The sequence below is a fragment of the Schistocerca cancellata genome, chromosome 7 (assembly GCF_023864275.1).
Source record: "Schistocerca cancellata isolate TAMUIC-IGC-003103 chromosome 7, iqSchCanc2.1, whole genome shotgun sequence".
Lineage (NCBI taxonomy): Eukaryota > Metazoa > Arthropoda > Insecta > Orthoptera > Acrididae > Schistocerca > Schistocerca cancellata.
The window spans coordinates 175735090-175758017 of record NC_064632.1 but is presented as its reverse complement, the minus strand read 5'-3'; the positions used below and the strand labels follow the sequence as shown (position 1 = coordinate 175758017).

Below are 22928 nucleotides of genomic sequence, written 5' to 3'. Positions count from 1 at the left end.
AGACGAAAAAAGTGTCCAATCAGCTTGGGCAAACTTCCAGCGTCGCGGGCGCATATATGGCAGTTGAGGCTGCAGTCTGAGGACACATGGAAAGTGGTCACTCGAGTGCGTATCATCAAGGGCGAACCATTCAAAGCGCCGAGCTAGCGGAACAGTACCGACCGCAAGGTCCAAATGAGATAAAGTTGTCGTGGAGGCAGACAAAAATGTGGGGACCCCAGTGTTGAGGCAAACTAGATCCGCTTGGTGGAAGACGTCTAGCAATATGGAGCCACGTGGACAAGGATGTGGAGATCCCCAAAGCGGGTGGTGGGCATTGAAGTCCCCAACCAGCAAATAGGGGGGTGGAAGCTGACCAAGAAGATGAAGGAGATCAGCTCGTGCCATTGGGGTGGACGATGGAATGTATACAGTACAAAGAGAGAACGTGTATCCGGAAAGGGAAAGACGGACGGCGACAGCTTGGAAGGAAGTGTTTAAGGGGATTGGGTGATAATGGAGAGTATCATGGAGAAGAATCATGAGTCCTCCATGGGCTGGAGAGCCTTCAACAGAGGGGAGATCATATCGGACGGACTGAAAATGAGGGAGAACAAAGCGGTCATGGGGACGCAGCTTTGTTTCCTGAAGACAGAAGATGACCGGCGAGTAGGATCGTAAGAGGATCGACAATTCATCCCTATTGGCTCGAATGCCGCGGATATTCCAGTGGATAATGGACATGGGGTGAACAGAAAATGGAGGAATGTGACCAAAGTTGCTGTCAAGTCAAAGACTGCTCGGAGCTAGCGACCGACAGCATGGAATGGCAGTCAGCTGAAGGCAGAAGATCCTGATCCATAGGTTGGTCAGGAGCAGCTCCTGCCACCAGCGATCGGCCGGTTGACTGGCCACCAGCAGTGCGCCTCGGCGACACAGAAGACGGCCGAGGGCGATTTCCGCCAGGTGGTGCTGTAGATGGGACACGCCGTGGCGGAGAAGGAGAGGAACTGGGTTTCTTCGTAGCCTTCTTGGAAGAATGATGTTTAGATGAAGGAGGAACCGATGGTTGGGAAGTTGCAGTACATAAAAACTCTTCACAAGTATGCTCTTTTTTCGAAGACTTGGCATCCGACTTTTGGGCTCGAGATTTAGCAGAACCCGACGAAGGGTGAGCCATAGAGTGGGCAGGCGAAAGTGGTGAGGTTGAACGAGCGATCTTTGCGCTGGCCGATCTGACGACCGTGGCACTAAAGGTGAGGTCGCAAGTCTGCGTGGCCGCCTCCTTTGTTGGCCGAGGAGAAGCAAGGACAGTGCTGTATTTTCCTGTCTGAGGCACGGTGGGCTTGCAACTGGCGAATAATTTTCGAGCAGCAAAGGTCGACACCTTTTCCTTCACTCTTATTTCCTGGATGAGCTTTTCGTCCTTAAAAACGGGGCAATCTCGAGAGGAAGCAGGGTGGTCACCCATACAGTTGATGCAACGAGGGGATGGAGGTGGACAAGCACCCTCATGGGCCTCCTTGCCACATGTAACACATTTGGCCGGATTGGAACAGGACTGGCTGGTGTGATTGAACCGCTGACATCGATAGCAACGCGTAGGGTTTGGGACGTAAGGGCGAACGGAAATTATCTCATAGCCTGCTTTGATTTTCGATGGGAGTTGAACTATATCAAATGTCAAGAAGACAGTGCGGGTTGGAATGATGTTCGTGTCAACCCGTTTCATAACTCTATGAACTGCCGTGACGCCCTGGTCAGACAGATAGTGCTGAATTTCTTCGTCAGACAATCCATCGAGGGAGCGTGTATAAACGACTCCACGCGAGGAATTTAAGGTACGGTGCGGTTCCACCCGTACAGGGAAGGTGTGGAGCAGAGAAGTACGCAGCAATTTTTGTGCCTGGAGGGCACTGTGTGTTTCTAACAACAGGGTGCCATTCCGTAATCTGGAACAAGACTTTACAGGACCTGCAATTGCGTCGACACCTTTCTGAATAATGAAAGGGTTGACTGTGGAGAAGTCGTGACCTTCATCAGACCGAGAAACAACAAGGAACTGTGGCAACGATGGAAGAATTGTCTGTGGCTGAGACTCAGTATACTTACGTTTGTGAGCAGACATAGTGGAAGGTGAGGAAACCATTGCGGAAGAATCCCCCATGATTACCGGCGTCTCCGATGGCGCGCTCCTCCCTTGTGGGGGCCCTCTCTGAGGGCACTCCCGCCTTAGGTGATTGTTCACACCTCAGGTCACACCTCCCGACAAACGGACGGAGGGACCAATCGGCACTTTCGGAAGGTATCAGCTCGGGTAATCACCCCTCCCTGGGCCTGGCCGTTACCAGGGGGTACGTACGTGTCCTACCTGTCTACCCGGGGCGGGGAATTACGCGTTACCCCGTCACCGGCTACGCACAAAAGGCGTGGGTCGGCCTTCAGACACGCACAGGGAGGAAGAAAGATCAAGGGAAAGGAAAGAAGAGAGGTCTCAAACGCCGCAGCGGAGAAAAGGGAAAGAGAAGAGGTAAGGAAAAAGGAAGGACAAAGGAAGGAAGAAGACATAAAAGCAAGGAAGGCGAAGAATGCAGTACATTTACGAGCGTCCGTCTCCGGACGTAGGCACAAACCATACTCCCAGATGGGGAGAAAGGGAAGGAAAGAGCCAGAGGTGAGGGGAGGAGGGGCGAAGATAGGGATGGGGAAGGATGCGGAAAGGGAAGGTATGCAGCCCGGAAAGGAAGGAAGGCCACATTAGCTCGGGGTCCCGTGCTCGCTACGCACGTATCCACAAAAGAGTTGTGGACCCCCTGGGGGGACGTTTCCTGTCTGCTGGAATCTTTGACATAATCTTGAGATCACACTTTGTGGCACACAGAGAGCCCATGCTACGACCGGCTGTGTTTGACCAGCCTCCACTCACCCTAGCATTCTATCCCTCATAATGTCATCAGTATGTGTTCTTTGAGCCATTTTCAACACACAGTCACCATTAGCACATCTGAAAACGTCTGTACACTTACTCACTGCACCGTACTCTGACATGCACCAACACACCTCTGCATATGTGGACTGCTGCCAGCGCCACCGTGCGACGTCTGCAGGTCAAATGCACTGCATGGTCATATCCCGAGGGGATTTAAACCTGCAAACCGCCCACCAGAGCGTTGTTTCACCATGTATCAGCATTATCCTTAATTTATGAGCATGAGTGTAGCTCTTGTTAGAATAACCATTCTTCTTGAATGTTCACTATAGATGTTCAACCTCATCTTTTAAATAAATTGGTTCACAAGTTTTGTACGCCCTATCTACTAAGTTTTTAATCACACCTCTTTATCTGGAATGGTGGTTATAATCTTTATGAATGTATACACCAATATGGGTTGAGTTGGGTTGTTTGGGGGAAGCAGCCAAACAGCGAGGTCATCGGTCTCATTGGATTAGGGAAGGATGGGGAAGTAAGTCGGCCATGCCCTTTCAAAGGAACCATCCCGGCATTTGCCTGGAGCAATTTAGGGAAATCACAGAAGACCTAAATCAGGATGGCCGGACGCAGGATTGAATCGTCGTCCTCCCGAATAAGAGTCCATAACCATCAATATGCATGGCTTTTTTTTATACCCTATGGCCCAATGTCTCATTCCCTTGTTTAATAAAAGACACGTATTGACCATTATTCTCCATTTCCACAGTAGACTGGATTTTCGGACTGATGCTATTGAGATGTATCAGGCACGCATCCAATTCCTCTGCACTGTAAGTCCATATCACAAAAGTATCACTAATGTAACATCATCTGGCTGGTCTTTTACTGATAGTCTGCAGTGCCCATTGCTCAAAGATCTCCACAAACAAATTGTTCACAGCTAGATTAAGAGGACCGCTCATAACCACCCCATCAATCTGTTCACAAAAACCATTGTTGTATTGAAAATAGGTTGACGTGTGGTAGGGTCTGAAAAACTCCGCTATATCTACTGGAAAAATATCATCTGTGCACGAGATATCTTTGTTCACTGGAAACATTAAGAGAAAGTTTCATACTTTGATCATAGTCTATCAGCCCAGAAGTTTCAAGTGAAGTCATTACTGGCTGCGAAAGCCTACATTGTTTGAACATAACTACGATTATTTGGCAGATTTGGACAATGAACAAGTTACCTGAAGGATGGACAAAAGAGATCATAGTGAAAATACCTAAGAAGGACAAGAGGGGTGAAGAAAAACTACAGAGGAACTCTGCTACTAGCAATCAGCAACAAAGTGCAGTTTCAGAGAAAGTACAGTTGGAGATTATCAAGCAGCCTTTAGACCAAAAGAGTATTGGAAACAACAGATAGGACCAGAGGAAAGACAGAAGTTAAGTGGGCTGTTCACTGACTTTCAGCAAGTCATCTCCTTTATTCCTAAATAATTAGTAGTAATAATAATAATAATAATAATAATAATAATAATAATAATAATCAGAAGAAGAAGATGAAGCCGGAAATGGTGATTAAGAGTTGTACATTGTAACAAAAATGACACCCTTCTATTATTGTTTTTGTCATTGTAGTCTTCTCCTCCTCCTCCTCCTCCTCCTCCCCCCCTATTAAATCGATAGTTTGGTAATTTTCACACCTGTCAGCACCTGCTATCTTTGGAATTGGAATTACTATATTCTTCTTGAAGTCTGAGGGTATTTCACCTGTCTCATACATCCCACTCACCATATGGAAGAGTTGTCATGGCTGGCTCTCCCGAGGCTATCAGTAGTTACAATGGAATGATGTGTACTCCCAGGACCTTGTTTCGAATTACGGCTTTCAACACTTTGTCAAATTCTTCATGCAGTATCATCTCTCTCTTCTTATCTTCATCTATGTCCTCTTCCATTTCTATAATGTTGCCCTCCAGTACACTTCCCTTCTATATACACTATATATTCCTTTCACTTCTGTTTTCCCTTCTTTGCTTAGAACTGATTTTTCATCTCAGCTCTTGATATTCATGCAGGTGGTTCTCTTTTCTCTAAAGGTGTCTTTACTTTTCCTGTAGGCTGTATCTATCTTACCCCTAGTGATATTGCTGCTGCATCCTTACATTTGTCCTCTAGCCATTCCTGCTTAGCCATTTTGCACTTCCTGTCAATCTCATTTTTTTGACATTTGTATTCCCTTTCACCTGATTGATTTATTGCAGTTTTATATTTTCTCCTTTCATCAATTGAATTCAATATCTCTTGTGTTACACAAGGATTTCTACTAGCCCTCGTCTTTTTACCTACTTGGTCATCTGCTCCCTTTACTATTTTGTCTCTCAAAGCTACTCATTCTTCCTTTACTGCTTTCTTTTCCAGTGTCCTTGTCAGTCATTATCTAATGGCCCCCCTTAAACTCTCTACAACCTCTGGTTCTTTCAGTTTATCCAGGTCCCATCTCATTAACTGTTTGCATTTTTGCAGTTTCTTCAGTTTTAATCTGCAATTCATAAACAATAAATTGTGGTTGGAGTACACATCTGCCCCTGGAAATGTCTTACAATTTGAAACCTGGTTCCTAAATCTCAGTTTTGCCATTATATAATGAAACTGAAACATTCCAGTGTCTCCAGGTCTCTTCCACATATACAATCTTCTTTCATGATTCTTAAACCAAGTGTTAATTGTGATTAAATTACGCTCTGTGCAAAATTCTACCAGATGGCTTCCTCTTTCGTTCCTTTCCCCCCAATTGTGATTAAATTAGGCTCTGTGCAAAATTCTACCAGATGGCTTCCTCTTTCGTTCCTTTCCCCCCAGCCCATATTCACTTACTACTTTTCCCTGTCTTCCTTTTCCTACTACTGAATTCTAGTGCCCCATGACTATTAAATTTTCATCTCCCTTCACTATCTGAATAATTTCTTTTATCTCATCATACATTTCCTCAATCTCCTCCTCATCTGAGGAGCTAGTTGGCATATAAACTTTTACTACTGTCGTGGGTGTGGGCTTCGAGTCTATCTTGGCTACAATAATGCATTCACTATGCTGTTCATAGTAGCTTACCCATGTTCCTATTTTGTTATTCATTATTAAACCTACTCCTGCATTACCCCTATTTGATTTTGTATTTATAACCCTGTATTCACCTGATCAGAAGTCCTGTTTCTCCTGCCACCTAACTTCACTAATTCCCACTATACCTAACTTTAACCTATCCATTTCCCTTTAACCTACCTGTCCGATTAAGGGATCTGACACGCCCCGATCCATAAAATGCCAGTTTTGTTTCTCCTGATAACATCCTCCGGAGTAGTTCCCACCCAGAGATCCGAATGGGGGACTATTTTGCCTCCGGAATATTTTACCAGAGAGGACATCGTCGTCATCATTTAACAATACAGTAGAGCTGCATGCCCCCAGGAAAAATTATGGTTGTAGTTTCCCCCTTGCTTTCAGCCGTTTGCAGTACCAGCACAGCAAGACCATTTTGTTGATGTTACAAGGCCAGACCAGTCAATCATCCAGATTGTTGTCCCTGAAATTACTGAAAAGGCTGCTGCCCCTCTTAAGGAACCACATGTTTGCTTGGCCTGTCACCAGGTACCACTCCGTAGTGGTTGCACCTATGGTAGGGCTATCTGTATCGCTAAGGCATGCAAGCCTCGAAAACCCATCTGAAATCAGATTTAAATCCATTATCAGCAAGGTCAGAGAGCACGTCCTACCAGTGGGCTAAAAATAAATGTTGAAATACAGATACACGACGACTACTCTAAGAGTCTCTAAAAACATCAGTCACTACAAATACACCTAAAGTAAGTAAAAGCATAAAAACAATGTGGAAGAGTAATTCTAGTCAACTGTGAATGATGTAAAATCTCATAGTGATTTAATAAGACCATGTGACTGACTAGTCAACAAAGCTGTTCCCTGACGGGGTGTGCTGGCACAAATGGCAAGGTGCCAGGTTCTCTCATGAAGAGCAGGATTTCACTTCCTGCCCGTCCACTCTGTGTTACACATCACACAGTTTTCCACAACCACTTATGTCAAATTCCAAGACAGTTCAGCTATAAAGGATACATCTAATTTCCTGCTTCTTACCTTACCAATATGAGATTGTGCTCCGATTCTAACGACCTTGTCATGAACGTAATGTTACACCCTCATCCTCCTGGCCCATAATGCGTGATAGTAACACTCGTCAAAAAATGTTGAGATAAGCTGTTCTTAACATATTTTATTCACGAGTGTTTTTTGTAAATACTTGCCTTAGGATAGTGATATGCTTTGTTTAATGTATTTGCTGGTTTCACCATCTCAAAGTCATTTATAATACATCTGTCTCCTCTTGCATGATATTCCTTTCCTAATTATTAATTTTTTCATTACATCTTTGCATAACAATATGAGAAGTAAACTTAGGAATGTTGGATACATCTGTTGTAATCAGACACTCCTCACACGTCTTAGGAGTTTAATTATAATGGTATTTGAGTGAATGTGTTTACAAAAATTGGAAGGAAAAGACAGATTGCTACTTACCATAAAGTTGACATGTTACACTGTAGACAGGCACAATTAAAAGACACTTACACATTTGCTCTCAGCCATTGCCTTCGTCATTCAAATAAGCAAACACATCTCGTGCACACATGACTGCCATCTCCAGCAGCTCAGACCAGAGTGCAACTGTCATGTAGAATGATAGCAGCACCTGGAATGGGTGGGGAAGGGAAAGGGACAACAGTGTATGGATGGGGAGAGAAAAGAGTACTGGCAGAGTGTGCAGGGACTAGACTGCCAACAGACCCAGCGTTAGGAGGCTGTGGAGTAGGGAGATGGGGAAGGAGAAGGGGGTGGTGCGAAAAAGGAGCAGACCGAGGAAAGAGTGGGACACACAGAGGGTGGGAGACAAAAATAGGGAAGAGATGATAGCACAGAGGGGGTGGAAACATATGGGGAGGTTGTGGGGACAGTATGTTACCACAGGGTGAGGCTGGGATAATTTCAGAAACGGGGAATGTGTTGTAAGGATAACTCCCATCTGCACTGTTTAGAAAAGCTGGTGGTGTAAGGGAGGATCAGGTAGTGAAGCAGCCTTTGAAATCATGCACGTTATGTTCAGCTGCATGTTATGCCACACGTTTGATCTACCGTGCTCTTGACAACAGTGTAGCGGTGGCCATTCATCCTGGTGGACAGCTGGCTGGCAATCATACTAGTGACTGCAGTAGAGCTGGTATACGATATGGCTGCTTTCACATGTGGCCCGGCCTCTGATAGGGTAGCATAATATGTAAACTGAAGGTGGTGGTGGTGGTTGTGGTGGTGGTGGTGGAGGAGGAGGGGAGGAAAGGAAAGGAAAGGAATAATGATGTCAGCTGCATTGGGACATTACACAGAATCAGCAGTTACAAGTGAAAACATTTACCGGTGTAGCATAAGCCCGTGACAGGACTGGAATATGAAGTGCTGCTTGGACGGATTGGGCAGGTCTTGCACCTGGATCTTCCTCAGCGATGTGATCCGTGTGGCAAGAGCCTGGGATAAGGAGTAGCCTAGGTACAGACTAGGATGTTGTTGAGGTTGGGTGGGCGACGGAACACATTTTAGGAGGAGTGGGAAGGATCTTGGGTAGGATGTCCCTCATTTCAGGACATCATGATAGGTAATCAAAGCACTGGCAAAGGATGTGGTTCAACTGTTCCAGCCTGGGATGGTACTGGGTGAGAAAGGGGGCATTCCTTTGTGACTGATTCTTGGGGGTGTGAGGGGAAATGGAACTGGACTTTGCGGACTGGGTCTGGAGGATAGTGCCTGTCTGTGAAGGCCCCGGTGAGACCCTTAGCATAACGAGCAAAGGAGTTTGTCACTGCAGATACGCTGTCCCCAGGTAGCCAGGCTGTATGGTAGTTATTTGTTAGTGTGAAAGGGATGACAGCTGTAGAAATGCAGGTACTGCTGGTGGTTGGTTGGGTTTAATGTGGAGAGAGGTGTGAATAGAGCCATCAGAGAGGAGGGGTTGAACGTCCAGGGAGGTGGCACGCTGTACTGAGGAGAACCAGATGAAGCAAATGGGAGAGAAGGTTTTGAGGTTGTGAAGGAATGAAAATAGGGTGTCTTGGCCCTGAGTCCCGAGTGTGAAGATATCATCAATGAACCTAAGCCAGATTATGGGTTTGGTGTTTCGGGAGGCTAGAAATGTCTCCTCTAGATGGCTCATAAACTGGCTGGCATAGGAGGGGGCCATGCGGGTGCAAATATTATTTCATCACTGTTGCAAAATGTACCTGCAACCCTGTGAACCCCCTTCTGTGTTTAGAAGGGAGACAGCCTTGGAACTAGTTTTTCATGTTTCTCCCATAACTGCTGAGTGCCACATTAAGGCAAGCAATCTGTATTTCCTAACTGTTATCAGAGAACTCTAATCAGGTAATCAGTATCACCAGTTCAGTAGCTTGTCTGTACTGCTCAAAAGCCGACCCCAATCACTGGAAGATGAACACAGAAGTCTATATGACTACTACAAGTATTATAAACAGCCTACTCCGGAGGGGCTCACACAACAGCATAAAACTAGTAACTGAGATGCTATGGAACCCCATATCTGCTGTTCCACCTCAACACAGATTCATCTCTCCAGTATGCTGCCCACATGTTCCATTACAGCACTCGCCACTAGTAGCTAGGAACTCTGTTCAACAGGCAACAGAGGTAGAACTGTGTGTCTTAAATACCTGCACCAGCAGCAAATACTTTGAACTCTACCAACTCCAGGGGGCTGAGAAGTGTGAAAGTTTGTGTTCACTTCACAGGTACAGTCTATACAATGGGTGATGTCATTTGCATGCACAGTAGAATGTTTACTACAGAGTTTATGACTACTTACAGTACTCAACCAAAGTATGATTAGTGTGTAATATGTTCATTCAGATTCATGAGCATGGCAGCAAATATTCACTTTTATTTCCCCAGTAGATATGCTTTTTGAACTGATTTTACCTTGTAAGGATACTATTATGGATACCTTCACTAAAACTCAGTATTAACAGCCAATTTCCAGTGGTTGCAATAGCACTGATATGAAGGAACATTTTGGAAATTACAGTTTTTGTGCCAAGTGTCAGGTAAACACAGGTTGACTGCATGCACTTTTGAAACTTTGGAGTGTGGCCACTGAAAGCTTGTGGTCAAAGAGGAAAGTCAGCAGCCCAGAAGCATGGATAATTGATTAATTCTGAAGCACAGATAGTTTGAAAATGATAATAACTATTTGAGATATCAGAGAAAATGAATGTTGAAAGGAAATAATTGTGTGACACAAATTGTGAAGGTTCATGGGTTATGAGCGGTTTTAAGATCGTTGAGTGATATGCATGTGGCAAACTAATTACTTTAAAATTGACAGTGCAACAGTGTACAAAAGTTGGATATTGGATGTAATTCTCAACAATTTCAGGTGAAGTAACTTAATAACTGTTTGCCTCCATAGCTGAGAGGTCAGCATAGATGGCTACCATGTGGAGGACCTGGGTCCCATTCCCATACAGCAAAGGATTTTTCACTGGTGTGGGGTGCAATCAGGCTTGTGATGCTGAACTGAGGAGCTACTATACTGTGCAGTAGTGGTCCCAAGGTCTGGAAAGTTTGCAAAACAGCTTGGAGAGTGGTGTGCTGATGACATGCCCCTCCGTACCACACAACACCACAAGGCAGAGGATGACAAGCGGTCTGTAGACATCCCTTTGGCCTTTACTGCTTGGGCAACAAGTCAATTTATGTGGCTAAGCAAGATGAGATAATGGACAGAGAGAGTGATCAGCATTCATACTATATGAAAAAAATTAAACTGGGTGATTAGCATGCAGAGCTCAGTGAGACAATATGCACCCAAAAAGGCATCCATAAACAGAGTGGATTTTTTTTTTTTTTTTTTGGGGGGGGGGGGGGTGTTTAAGGGCACTCAACTACTGAGGTCATTAGCGCCCAGTCACAATTGTTAGAGCACATAGAATCTAGTAAAACTCAAGGGGGGGGGACACCAGAAAGTTCTTACAAAGAGGCAGATAAAATAAGTGAAAGAGTTAGATGTCTTTGGACAATCCAGTCAAAGTAATGAAACGAAGAACACGAGCAGCTGCTCGAGCATCATCGGCTAAAATATCCTGTAAAGTAGATGGCAGAGACAGGACAACACGAGATTGACTAAAACGGGGACACGACAATAAAACATGGCGCACTGTTAATGCATGACCACAAGGGCACTGCGGGGCTGGGTCACCAGAGAGCAGGTAGCGGTGGCTAAACCAGCAATTCCCAATCCGCAACCTGGTCAGAAGGACCTCCTCTCGCCGAGATGGTCGGGAGGAGGTTGTCCAAGCAGTTGGGAACGGTTTTACTGCCCGGAGCTTGTTTCCGGGAAGTGAGGACCAAGTATCCCACCACAACGACAAAAGCCTCTTACAGACAACCCCACTAATGTCAGATGACGGGACACAATGGGAGGCTGGCCGAGGCAGGAGGACTGCAGCCGTGGCTGCAGCATCAGCAGCCTCATTCCCAGGCACTCCGACATGGCCGGGAACCCACAGAAAGCTGACAGGAGAGCCACCCTCAGCGAAAGAATAGAGGGACTCCTGGATCCGTTGCACCAAGGGATGGACCGGATATGGAGCTCCAAGGCTCTGAAGAGCAATGAGTGAATCACAGCAGAGTACATTCGATGAATGGCGGTGGCGGCGGGCATACTGAACGGCCTGATGGAGAGCAAAAAGCTCGGCCGTAAAGCTGGAACATTGGTCGAGGAGCCGGTATTTAAAGGTGACGGCCCCGACGACAAAGGCACAGCCGACACCATCGTCAGTTTTGGAGCCATCAGTGTAAATAAAGGTGTGACTGGCAAGTCGCGCACGAAGTTCGACAAACCGTGAGCAATACACTGCAGCCGGAGTACCCTCCTTCGGGAGCGAGCTGTGGTCGAGATAAACATGAACCAGAGCCTGGAGCCAAGGTGGTGTCGGGCTCTCACCCTCTCTGAAGGTGGTAGGGAGGGCAAAATCCAATTGTCGAAGCAGGCGACGAAAGCGGACTCCAGGGGGCAGCAGGGCAGACACATACAACCCATACTGACGGTCAAGAGAATCGGCGAAGAAGGACTGATAAGAGTGGTGGTCGGGCATTGACAACAGCCGGCAGGCATACCGACAAAGCAGTATGTCGCGCCAGTAGGTCAATGGTAGTTCGGCAGCTTCAGCATAAAGACTCTCGATGGGACTAGTGTAGAAAGCTCCGGTCGCAAGACGTAACCCCCTATGGTGGATGGAGTTGAGACAGCGTAAGACGGATGGCCGAGCAGACGAGTAGAAGAGGCTCCCATAATCCAGCTTTGATCGGACTATGGACCGAAACAAGCGAAGCAGGACAGTGCGATCCGCTCCCCAAGATGAACCACTAAGAACTCTGAGGACATTAAGGGAACGTGTACAACGAGCAGCCAAGTAAGAGACGTGCGGAGACCAACAAAGTTTCCTGTCCAGTGTGAGCCCTAGAAACTTAGTTGTTTCCACAAATGGGAGAACAATGGGACCGAGATGTAAGGATGGCGGAAGGAACGCTTTATATCGTCAAAAGTTGATGCAAACCGTCTTATCTTCAGAGAACCAGAAGCCATTTGCCACACACAGCCTATACTGTCTAGACAACGCTGAAGGCAGCGCTCCAGGTGGCATGTTCGCTGGGCACTGCAGTAGATCGCGAAGTCATCGACAAAAAGAGAGCCTGAGACATTAGGTGGAATGCAATCCATAATTGGATTGATCGCTATGGCAAAAAGGGCTACGCTCAAGACGGAGCCCTGAGGCACTCCGTTCTCCTGGAGGAAGACGTCTGACAATACGGAACCCACACGTACCCTAAACTTTCGATTTGTTAAAAAGGAATCAATAAAAAGGGGCAGGCGACCGCGTAGACCCCACCTGTGCATAGTGCGGAGGATACCTCCTCTCCAACAGGTATCATAAGCCTTCTCCAAATCGAAGAACACAGCGACCGTTTGGCGCTTTAGCAAAAAAGTTGTTCATGATGAATGTCGACAAGGTCACAAGGTGGTCAACAGCGGAGCGGCGGCGACGAAAGCCGCATTGAACATTGGTAAGTAGCCGTCGAGATTAAAGAATCCAAACTAACCGAGCGTTAACCATGCGCTCCATCACCTTACAGACACAGCTTTTAAGAGAAATGGGGAGGTAACTAGAAGGAAGGTGTCTATCCTTCCCGGGTTTGGGTATAGGAACAACGACGGCGTCACGCCAACGCATAGGGACTTGACCTTCAGCCCAGGCGCGATTGTAGGTACGAAGAAGGAAGCTTTTGCCTGCCGGAGAAAGGTGTGCCAGCATCTGAACGTTTTTTTGTTTTGTTTTTGTTTTTGGTTTTAGGGCGCAAAACTTCTATGGTCATTAGCGCCCAGCCCGTGACTTAAGACAGTAAAAAACCGAAATTGAAAACCAGCAGCAATGGGAACAAAGTCATAAAATTGGAGAAACTAAAATTAGAAGAAATGCTTAAAAATCCACTACAGAAAGGGGGTAGCATCTGAACGTGAATGGCATCTGGCCCCAGAGCAGAGGACCGGGACAGTGCAACTGCAAGTGCACGTTCGAGTTCCCGCATAGTAAAGGGGGTATTATAATTTTCCAGATTCAGCGAGTGGAAGGAAGGTCGCCGAGCCTCTTCTGCCTCTTTCCTGGGAAGGAAGGCAGGGTGGTAATGGGCGGAGCTTGAAACCTCAGCGAAAAAGCGGCCGAAGGCGTTGGAGATATCCACAGGATCAACAAGGACCTCATCACCTGAAGTCAGGCCAGGTACCGAGGAGTGGGCCTTAATGCCCGACAGCCAGCACAGGCCACCCCAGACGACAGAAGAGGGAGTAAAACTGTTAAAGGAGCTGGTGAAAGAGGCCCAACAAGATTTTTTGCTGTCTTTGATGACTCTATGGCATTGCGCTCGGAGTCGTTTGTATCCAATACAATTCGCCAACGTAGGATGGCGGCGAAAGGTGCGTAAAGCACGTCGTTGACCACGAATAGCGTCTCGACAAGCCTCATTCCACCAGGGGACGGAAACGCAAAGTGAAGAAGAGGCAGTACGAGAAATGGAACGTTCAGCAGCATTGATGATGACAGCCGTGAGGTATTCGACCTGACTGTCACAACTGAGAAATTCGTGGTCCGGAAAGGTCGCCAGGGAGGAGTAAAGTCCCCAGTCAGCTTTCGGTATGTTCCAGCTCAAAGGACGTGGGGATGGGGTGTGGTGCAGGAGACGAATGACACAAGGGAAGTGGTTGCTCGAATAGGTGTCAGAAAGGACATACCACTCGAACCGACGGGCAAGATTGGTAGAACAGATCGAGAGGTCCAAATGGGAGTAGGTATGAGTAGAGTCCGAGAGGAAAGTCGGGGCGCCAGTATTGAGGCAAACAAGATTGAGATGGTTGAAGACATCCGCCAAGAGGGATCCTCTCTGACAGGATGCACGAGAGCCCCAAAGGGGATGATGGACATTGAAGTTGCCAAACAATAAAAACGGCGGAGGAAGCTGAACAATCAGGTGCATCATGTCAGCTCGGCTAACTGTGGATGACGATGGAGTGTAGATGGTACAAACAGAAAAAGTAAAGGCAGAAAGAGTAATACGGACAGCTATTGCTTCGAGTGGGGTGGTCAATGGGAGGGGATGGTAATAGACATCGTCCTGAACGAGCAACATGACCCCACCATGAGCTGGAATACCATCCACAGGGGGGAGGTCACACTGCTCCGAGGTATAGTGGGTGAAAGCAATATGGTCAGTTGGGCGCAACTTTGTTTCCTGGAGACCAAGGACGAGCGGACAGTGCAGGCGGAGGAGCAGTTGTAATTCCTCCCGATTAGATCGAATACCTCTTATGTTCCAATGTAACAAAGCCATCGCTAGTCAGAAAAGAGGGGGAATGAAACGGGTGAAGAGCTGGTCACCTCGACGGCCGCGGAGGGCCAGGTGTCGAGGGAACAACGATACAACCGGCGGGAGGCGGATCCTGTTCCATCGAGTCGTCGGCAGCGGTGGCCGCTTTCCCGGGTTGCGTAGGAGGGGCAGCATCATTTGCCAACGAGAGGCCTGCTGAGCGTCTGGCAGCAGAGCGTCCCGGCGAAACTGAGGATGGCCGGGAGCAGCGACTCATGGATGGAGCGTCAGACGAAACGCGCCGAGGTGGAGAGGGGGATAAAGATTTCTTCTTGGAGGCCTTCTTGGAAGGCCGATGAGGCACGGGGATGGTGGGCTGGACCCGAAGAAGGTCCTCACGTGCAGGGTCCGTTTTGGAAAGCCGGACCTCAGAAGCCGGGGTCCGGAACGTTTCCCCGATGGACGCCTGAGAAGAGGATCGCTTCTCAGGCGGCGGAGGGGGAGGAGGAGGAGGAGGAGGAGGAGGAAGGGTGGCCCCCGGGGCAGAGGGAGTAGGGGCCGCGAGGGAGGAGGATTTGGAGGCGGAGGCATAGACCCCGGATGGGGGATGGTGGGGATGGTGGGGGAACAGGATAGGGGTGAGGATACTGTGGAAGGAGTGGACACGACTGAGACAAACGAAGTTGTCAATGTCACGGGATGGAGGCAGTCATACTTCTTCCTGGCCTCAGAATAAGAGAGACGATCCAAAGTTTTTAATTCTTGAATCTTCTTCTCCTTCTGATACGCGGGGCAGTCTAAAGATCTAGGCGAGTGGATGCCAGGACAATTGACGCACCGAGGTGGTGGTGTGCATGTATGTTCCTCACGAAGAGGACGTCCGCAATCGCCACAAAGGGGCTCAGCCTCACACCGTGACGACATGAGCCCAAAGCGCAAACACCGAAAGCAGCGCATAGGAGGCGGGACGTAAGGTCGTGCAAACACCGAAAGCAGCGCATAGGAGGCAGGATGCAAGGTCGCACGTCGCACCGGTAGCACATCACCTTAACCTTCTCCGGGAGAACGTCCCCCTCGAAGGCGAGGATAAATGCTCCGGTGTCGATGCGACGGTCTTTGGGGCCGCACTGAACTCGCCGGACAAAATGCACGCCTCGGCGCTCCAGGTTGGCCCTGAGCTCCTCATCAAATTGCAGCAGGAGGTCCTGATGAAAAATAACCCCCTGCGTCCTATTCAGTGCCAGATGCGGGACAATAGACACTGGGATGTCCCCTAGTCGGTCGCACACCTGGAGCGCCGCTGACTGTGTGGCGGTGGCGGTCTTTATAAGAACGGACCCCGAACGCATTTTACTGAGAGCCTCGATTTCCCCGAAGATGTCCTCGATGTGCTGGACAAAGAACATGGGCTTGGAGGTGGGAAACGTCCCCCCATCGGTCCGAGAACAGACTAAATAGCGGGGGAAGTACTTCGCCCCAAGCCGGCGGGCCTGTCCTTCCTCCCAGGTAGTGGCCAAGGGGGAAAGGGCAGGAGAACCAGAACCAGAGACAGTATCTTTCTTTTTAAAAGACTCGGCCGCAGAGCGATCTGATACATGTCGACGTTTCATCTGCGAAACGTCCGCCCCGATACCACCCACTCCGACCAGGGGCTCTCCCCACGGGCGCCACCCAGCCTCAGCAAGGGCCACCTGGCAGGATGACCGTTGCCGGGAGTCCCGATGCCCCAAGGAGACGGGCATCTACTCCTTGGCCGACGTGGGGAGGGTGCAGCTCAGGTATCAGCAGTACGATCCCTGTGTTGTCAGGGGGCTACAACCTAGAGGGTACATGACGACCCCACCACAACGGGCTGGCTACCGTGCTCGATTTCGGGTGCCATGGAAAGTCCATCATGATCGTAGGTGCAGATGGGGACGCACTATGGGCATAACTTGTGCAACCCATCAGGCGTTTAGGCCCAATTTGAGGAATGATGGGTGTGGTTAAAACGCCGTTACAATGCTGAGTGCCAAGGTCTTAGTGCACTGAGGACCAGTGATACACCACGTAAGGCGTCCTTCCCCAAAAGGCTCGAACTTCTGTAGAATTTTGAAAAAAGGAGGTCAAACCCCAAGGCGGACCATCACATGGAAGGCCGAAACGGTTGAAACTCCTTTTAGTCGCCTCTTACGACAGGCAGGAATACCTCGGGCCTATTCTTACCCCCGAACCCGCAGGGGGGTAGAGTGGATGTGGCTCTGCACACACCATATGTTGTGGACTGAGTAACAGAGGTATCCATGCAAGCATGCATTTGACAATAAGAGAGGGGTGGTAATGGGCCACAAGAGGGCCACACTGAGCTACCCACAGCGCCACCAGCTTTGAAGTACCGCCACTAGATGTCGCTCTTTGAACCTCTCCTATTGGATCATTCTGAAAGTATGAGAAATTCTGGTTACTAGCGTAAGACCAGGTTGCTCTAAAAACACATGGTCGGGATTTACTGTGTTCACTGGCTGTTGGGGACAACAAATGGAGGAAAAGGCTCCCATGACTGGCCAGAGGGGTCAGCTAAAATGCTGAATGTAAGATGTCAATAAAAAGGGAACTCATTAAGATATGGAAAGCCAGTATCACAAATAAAAGGAGAAAATTGTAAGTGTGAGGGTTTAGATGTGCCCTTGATAAGAAGTAGAGTTTACAAGTTATTTTATGTTAAATGTTTTGTAAACAGTATAAACTTTAAGAATTATTAACTTGATGACACCTTTATCAGTTTTTATAAACATAGTGTCTACGAACAGGTCTCTTCGAGATCTACCAGAAAATCAAAACAGCCTATTATAAACAATACCAGTTTTGAAATAAAGGCAGGGATCTGTATTCCACATGATAAACCAGTGAATTTTAGTCATATGATTAATTAATATATGGAAAGTAGTAGCAGTATTGTAAAATAAACATAATTAGCGAAACATGACAACACTTATTGTTAACCATTTATATTCTAATAATATAACAACAAACAACATTTTCCATAATAGAATTAGAATTTATTAGAAAACTAGTGAATGTAAAGAAAAATTGAAGACACCCTTGAAAATCTGAGAAAATTTGTATGCAAATTCATATTTGTAATTCTGCCAGTTTGCAACTGAGGAATTTTAACTTAAAATTTAAGTGAATGGGACTTAGAGCTGTTGTGAGATTTTGGAGTGCATGAGATAGGGCTTGTTAAGTTCTCACATTGGCATAATAACATTCAGTATTGGCAATTCATAAACTTGTTACTGTGAGAAAAACAAGAAATAAATCCAATTTTTTTGATAAATTTTTACCAATGAATGTAGTGAACTCTTTATGCAAATTCTTGCCTACATTTAATTGGAAGTTTAAGAGACAGTTTCAGTTCATCTTTCAATCATCTTTGTCCAACCTTGAGTGAACATTATTCTTCAAAAAATTGATAAATAGAAGGTGGGTTTTTATGTATCTAAGAGTCCCTCGTTCCCTAGTAATAATGCAATTTCTATATCAATCGACATAAATGATCTCCCTACCCAGGCAAGTAATAAAAATACTGTTTACAAACAACATTCATAAGTAAATATTTTTAAAAATCTACCCATGAAGCAGTGCCAGGAGAACACACACATACAAGAAGGTTTAGCTCGTGCAATTTTTTGGAGCCAGTGGCTTCTCCCTCTAGCAGAAGAGTTGAACGTAATTACCCCACCTGTCTAGTTCAAAAACGGATTTCCTGGGCCATCACATCTAATCCTGATACTGCTGATCCCTCCAAAAAACAACTTTGGAGCACATTATTTGTCACTCGGTGTTATCTTGGTCTCGAATGTATTAATCAGCTACTTTGACAAGACTTTTACTTCCTAAAATCATGCCCTCAAATGAGATCTATTCTGCCTGAGATATGCCCACCACACCTAGAGTATCTTTTCATCACCCTCCCAATCTCTACAGTATCCTTGTCAGACCCAATGCTCCTCCTATATCCCTACCCTATGGCTCCTACCCCTGTGACCTACTCCACTACAAGACTTGCCCTATGCACCCTCTTACCACCACCTATACCAGCCCTGTAACTGGTAAAACAAATACTATCAAAGGGAGAGCCATCCGTAAAACAAGATGTCATATACCAGCTGTTATGTAAACAATGTTCGGCCTTTTACACTGGTAGTTATCAGTCGGGATAAATGGGCATAGGCAGAGAGTGTATACTGGCAAAGCACAATAGCCTGGTGCAGAGCATGCTTTACAACACGACAGTCATGACCTCGGTGCCCGTTTCACCACACGCACCACCTGGATTCTTCCCCCACACATCAGTTTCTCGGAACTACACAGGTGGGAACTAGCACTGCAACATGTCCTTGGTTCTCGCCACCCACTTGCCCTTAATTTATGTTAATTCCTTCTGTCTCAGCATTTTTTCACAGTAACTACTCCTTTCTTCATTGCATTTTAGTTTTCTAATCTTTCATTTTTTGACCTGTCTATTTTTTGCCATCCCCCTCCCACTTCTGTCACATACAATCCACTTAGCTTTTCACGTTTTTTAACTTGTGCACAGTGTTTTAGTAGTAAACTCCGTCTTGCATATTACTCTGTTTTCCATCTTCAAGCTCCCAGGTTTTCAAATCTCATCTGGTGCAGTCCCCAACAATCAGTCTTTCCTTCGCTTCCCATCTGCTAAGTCTCCCCTGAATCAGGGTTCTGGGTGACTTTTCCGAACAGTACCTGTTTTCCTAAACCTGTCCAGTCCTTTTCGCTCAGCCCTCTTTCTTACCCTTCAACTCTCCTGCTGGATGGAGGAGTTACTGGTTCCAAAAGCTTGCACAAGTTAAATCTTTTTGTGTGAATGTTCGCCTGCCACTGCTTAGTGAGTAGATTTTTTTATCTATCCAATTAATTCATATTGTCAATAATTATTTTCATTGTTATAGTAAATATTATGATTAATCTTAACTATAATGACACCTATGCTTTAAATCTGTCCTCATTTACTTCACATTCCACACATGGTGTGTTGGTTTGATCTGTCCCACGGTTTAATGCTCCACTATTAATTCCTATTCTCTTATTTCCCTTTGGTACTGCAGCAGCAAAAATTGCTGTCTGGTGAATAGTGTTTTCACAATCCAATGAGTTCAACATTATCCAATTTGCCACAGATATTTATAATTTCTACTTTAAGTAAAAAAATGGCACATACCATGTACACAATAAAATACATTTAAAGCCATGCAGTATAATGTACACTTACATTTCTATTTCTGGTGGCAGCAGACATTCTGGTCAATTAGAAACCTGAAACAGAAATAAGATAATTTATAAGGTGCTAACAGACAAATGATTTTCTTTCAATATTGCCTTTTCTCATAAAAACTAAATTGTTAGAATACCTGGGATTTTATATAATTTGCATTTGGTGTGCAACACAATCCTCGATTTAGAAAACTTTGACAATGGCTCCAAACTAATTGACATCAATCAAATCGACAAAACAAAGCAGGTTGTCAAAAAGAGAACAACTGGTGAGAGAGATGCCTTAATGATGTAACTGTGTGAAATGACTAATAGGAGTGGGCTCTCTACAGTGAGGTTATCGGAGCCCTTGTCAGAACATTATTCAGATAACTGAGTAAGTACTGTGCCTAACTTTGAGGGGCAGAGAGGTAGGCAGTGTTGTGTGGGTTAAGAGAGATGGAAGGAAGATTAGGTTTTAACATACCGCTGATGAGGTCATTAGAGATGATGCACAAGCTTATATTGGAAAGGAAACTGGCTGTGCTCCTGGAAAGGAACCATCCCAACATCTGCCTTAGTGATTTTGGGAAATCATGGAATATCTCTGTCTGTACAGTCAAACCAGGATTTGAAGCAATTTACTTTCGAACAAAAATCTGATATCTTACCACTGCTTGGCTACCTAGCAAGGTGTGCAGGTGGGGATGGCCTAATGCATCGGGGCAGGACTTACGGCTTCACACCACAGCATTAAACCACGTGTATGACCACCTCTGGAAGCAAGGCGCTCCCAAAAGGGAGCATGAACACACTAGTGCCAGCCTTGTCACCTACTGGACCTTGATGTACAGGTACTTGATATAGAAAATGGATCCCTAAATTCTTTAAGTGTATGCAGCATTCAGCCCCAGTGGATAAATAATCCCTGCTGCATGTTTAGGCTCTTACGTTGTGTTACAGTAAAACAGGCACACCATCAAGTTGTTTACAAGAGAGTAATGCTCGAGACTGGAAAGGATTTGCCATCTAATTAAGAAGGGTGCACTTCATAACCCACAAATAACATTGGCTTCGTACAGAGAAAAGGACTCCCCTCCTGTTGGAGTGCAAAACAGGAACCAAGGAGAGTGTCTGCGAGTCACTCAGTTTTGTTTTCCTCCAACAGTGTGGCCAAGGAGGAAAAGTTTCTTGCCCTTATCAACCTGCACTTAATTATGATCTGTTTGAACAGATTGCTGGGGCCTTGCAGCCACTGGCTGATAACTTAAGTCATTTCACGACAGCAAATATCCACCACAATGCCATCTACTCCGAACGAGAGCTCTCACCTTGGGTGCCACCCGCTTAGGACAAAGGCCACCTGGCTTGAAGGGCAGTGCCCAAATCCCCAAAATGACAGGAAGTGCTGGGAGATTACAGTTTAGCATCGACAGTACAATCCTCGAGTGGTCGGGCACTCCCGCCATACAGACACCCGACAAATTTCCCCATAGAGCCTGTACATTATGTAAAAAAAAATTTGGAAAGCTGGAGGTCAAACCAAGATAGGGGGGCTGAATGTAAGTTAACTGAAATTTATGGTGTACAATGAAGGGAACAAAGTGGGAAACCACGATTTTCACCTTACAAGTGAGATGAGTTGTCAGCAGCAAATCTGTCCTAGAGAATAAGTTTGAGAAAAAATGTAGTCTGACAGCAAAACTGCAGCACAAGAAAGGTAAGAAAAAAAAGCACACAAAAACGCATGAAATCAGTGGAAGGAGTCGTCATGAATTTGAAAGTACTACCAGCAGCCAAGCTAACACAATGACTGTGAACAGGGAGTTAAAAAAGAATGGGGATACACTGGTTGAGCAGCTCCTCATAAACTGGATATTTCTATACTCAATGCTAAACAACACTTGAGGTTGTGTTGAGAGCAATGCCACTGGACAGTAGGTTATTGGAAATGAGTGACCTGGACGGATGAATCACACTATACCCTGTGGCAATCCAATGGAAGGTTTTTTTTTGACAACTGGAGAATGTTACTGGGTTGGATTAATGAGGTGAAAGAGGCCAAACTACAAAGTCAACGGTCCTTCCATTCTATATGCATCACACTGGGAATAGTCCTCAGAGAAGAACACAGAAGACAAATTGAGATAAACCCAGCTGCAACTGAAAATCAATAAAACCAAGAGAAGGAAGTGTGAGAGGGGTGAAAAGGAGTAAAACAGGTGAGCTGCTCTGCCCAGAAAACAGCTTGTGGTCCATGGTACACATTCTGAGGTGGGAATGTACCCTCTGCATCTGACCGGTGTTTCCTCACCCTCCATCACCATAAGAAAACCAGCAATGCAGAGAAGTTGATAAAATCTCAGGAATGAGAAAATCACAAATACAAAAGAATAAAAAGATGGGAAGTGTAGGAGCCACAAAAGACCACCAAGCAAGGGCAGCCATGGGCCGCCAGTGTGAGAGTAGGCAACGGGGTGCCCCTCCGACCCCTCGAGTGGTCCACGAGGCCGAAGTGACCTACCTCCCAGAAAAGAGTAAAAAAAGTCTTCATGTGTAAAATGTAAAATCAGATAACCTGCTTTGGCATCAACTGCTAGCACCAGAAGCAGCCTGTTGCAAGTTTAATATTTCGCCATAATGTAGGCAAATTACAGCAATTACAGTAGGACAAGGACCACCACCATATGGGCACCACACCAACAGTGGTCTGGAGCCTCATGTTGTAGGATGTGGCTGTTTGTCAGACAACTATAGCCGAGCGAAGTTGACAGAAGCT

The 22928-nt window shown here is 46.3% G+C and overlaps 1 protein-coding gene across 1 annotated transcript in view; it reads right to left on the bottom strand.

Annotated features, from left to right (window-relative positions):
* LOC126092027 (helicase MOV-10-like) overlaps positions 1-22928 on the bottom strand; it is a 375996-nt gene that overhangs the window by 318297 nt on the left and 34771 nt on the right. Inside the window, exon 2 of the mRNA XM_049907422.1 lies at positions 20169-20212. Within this exon, the coding sequence (XP_049763379.1) occupies positions 20169-20195 (27 nt within the window). The 5' untranslated portion in view covers positions 20196-20212. The remainder of the gene's footprint in view (positions 1-20168; positions 20213-22928) is intronic.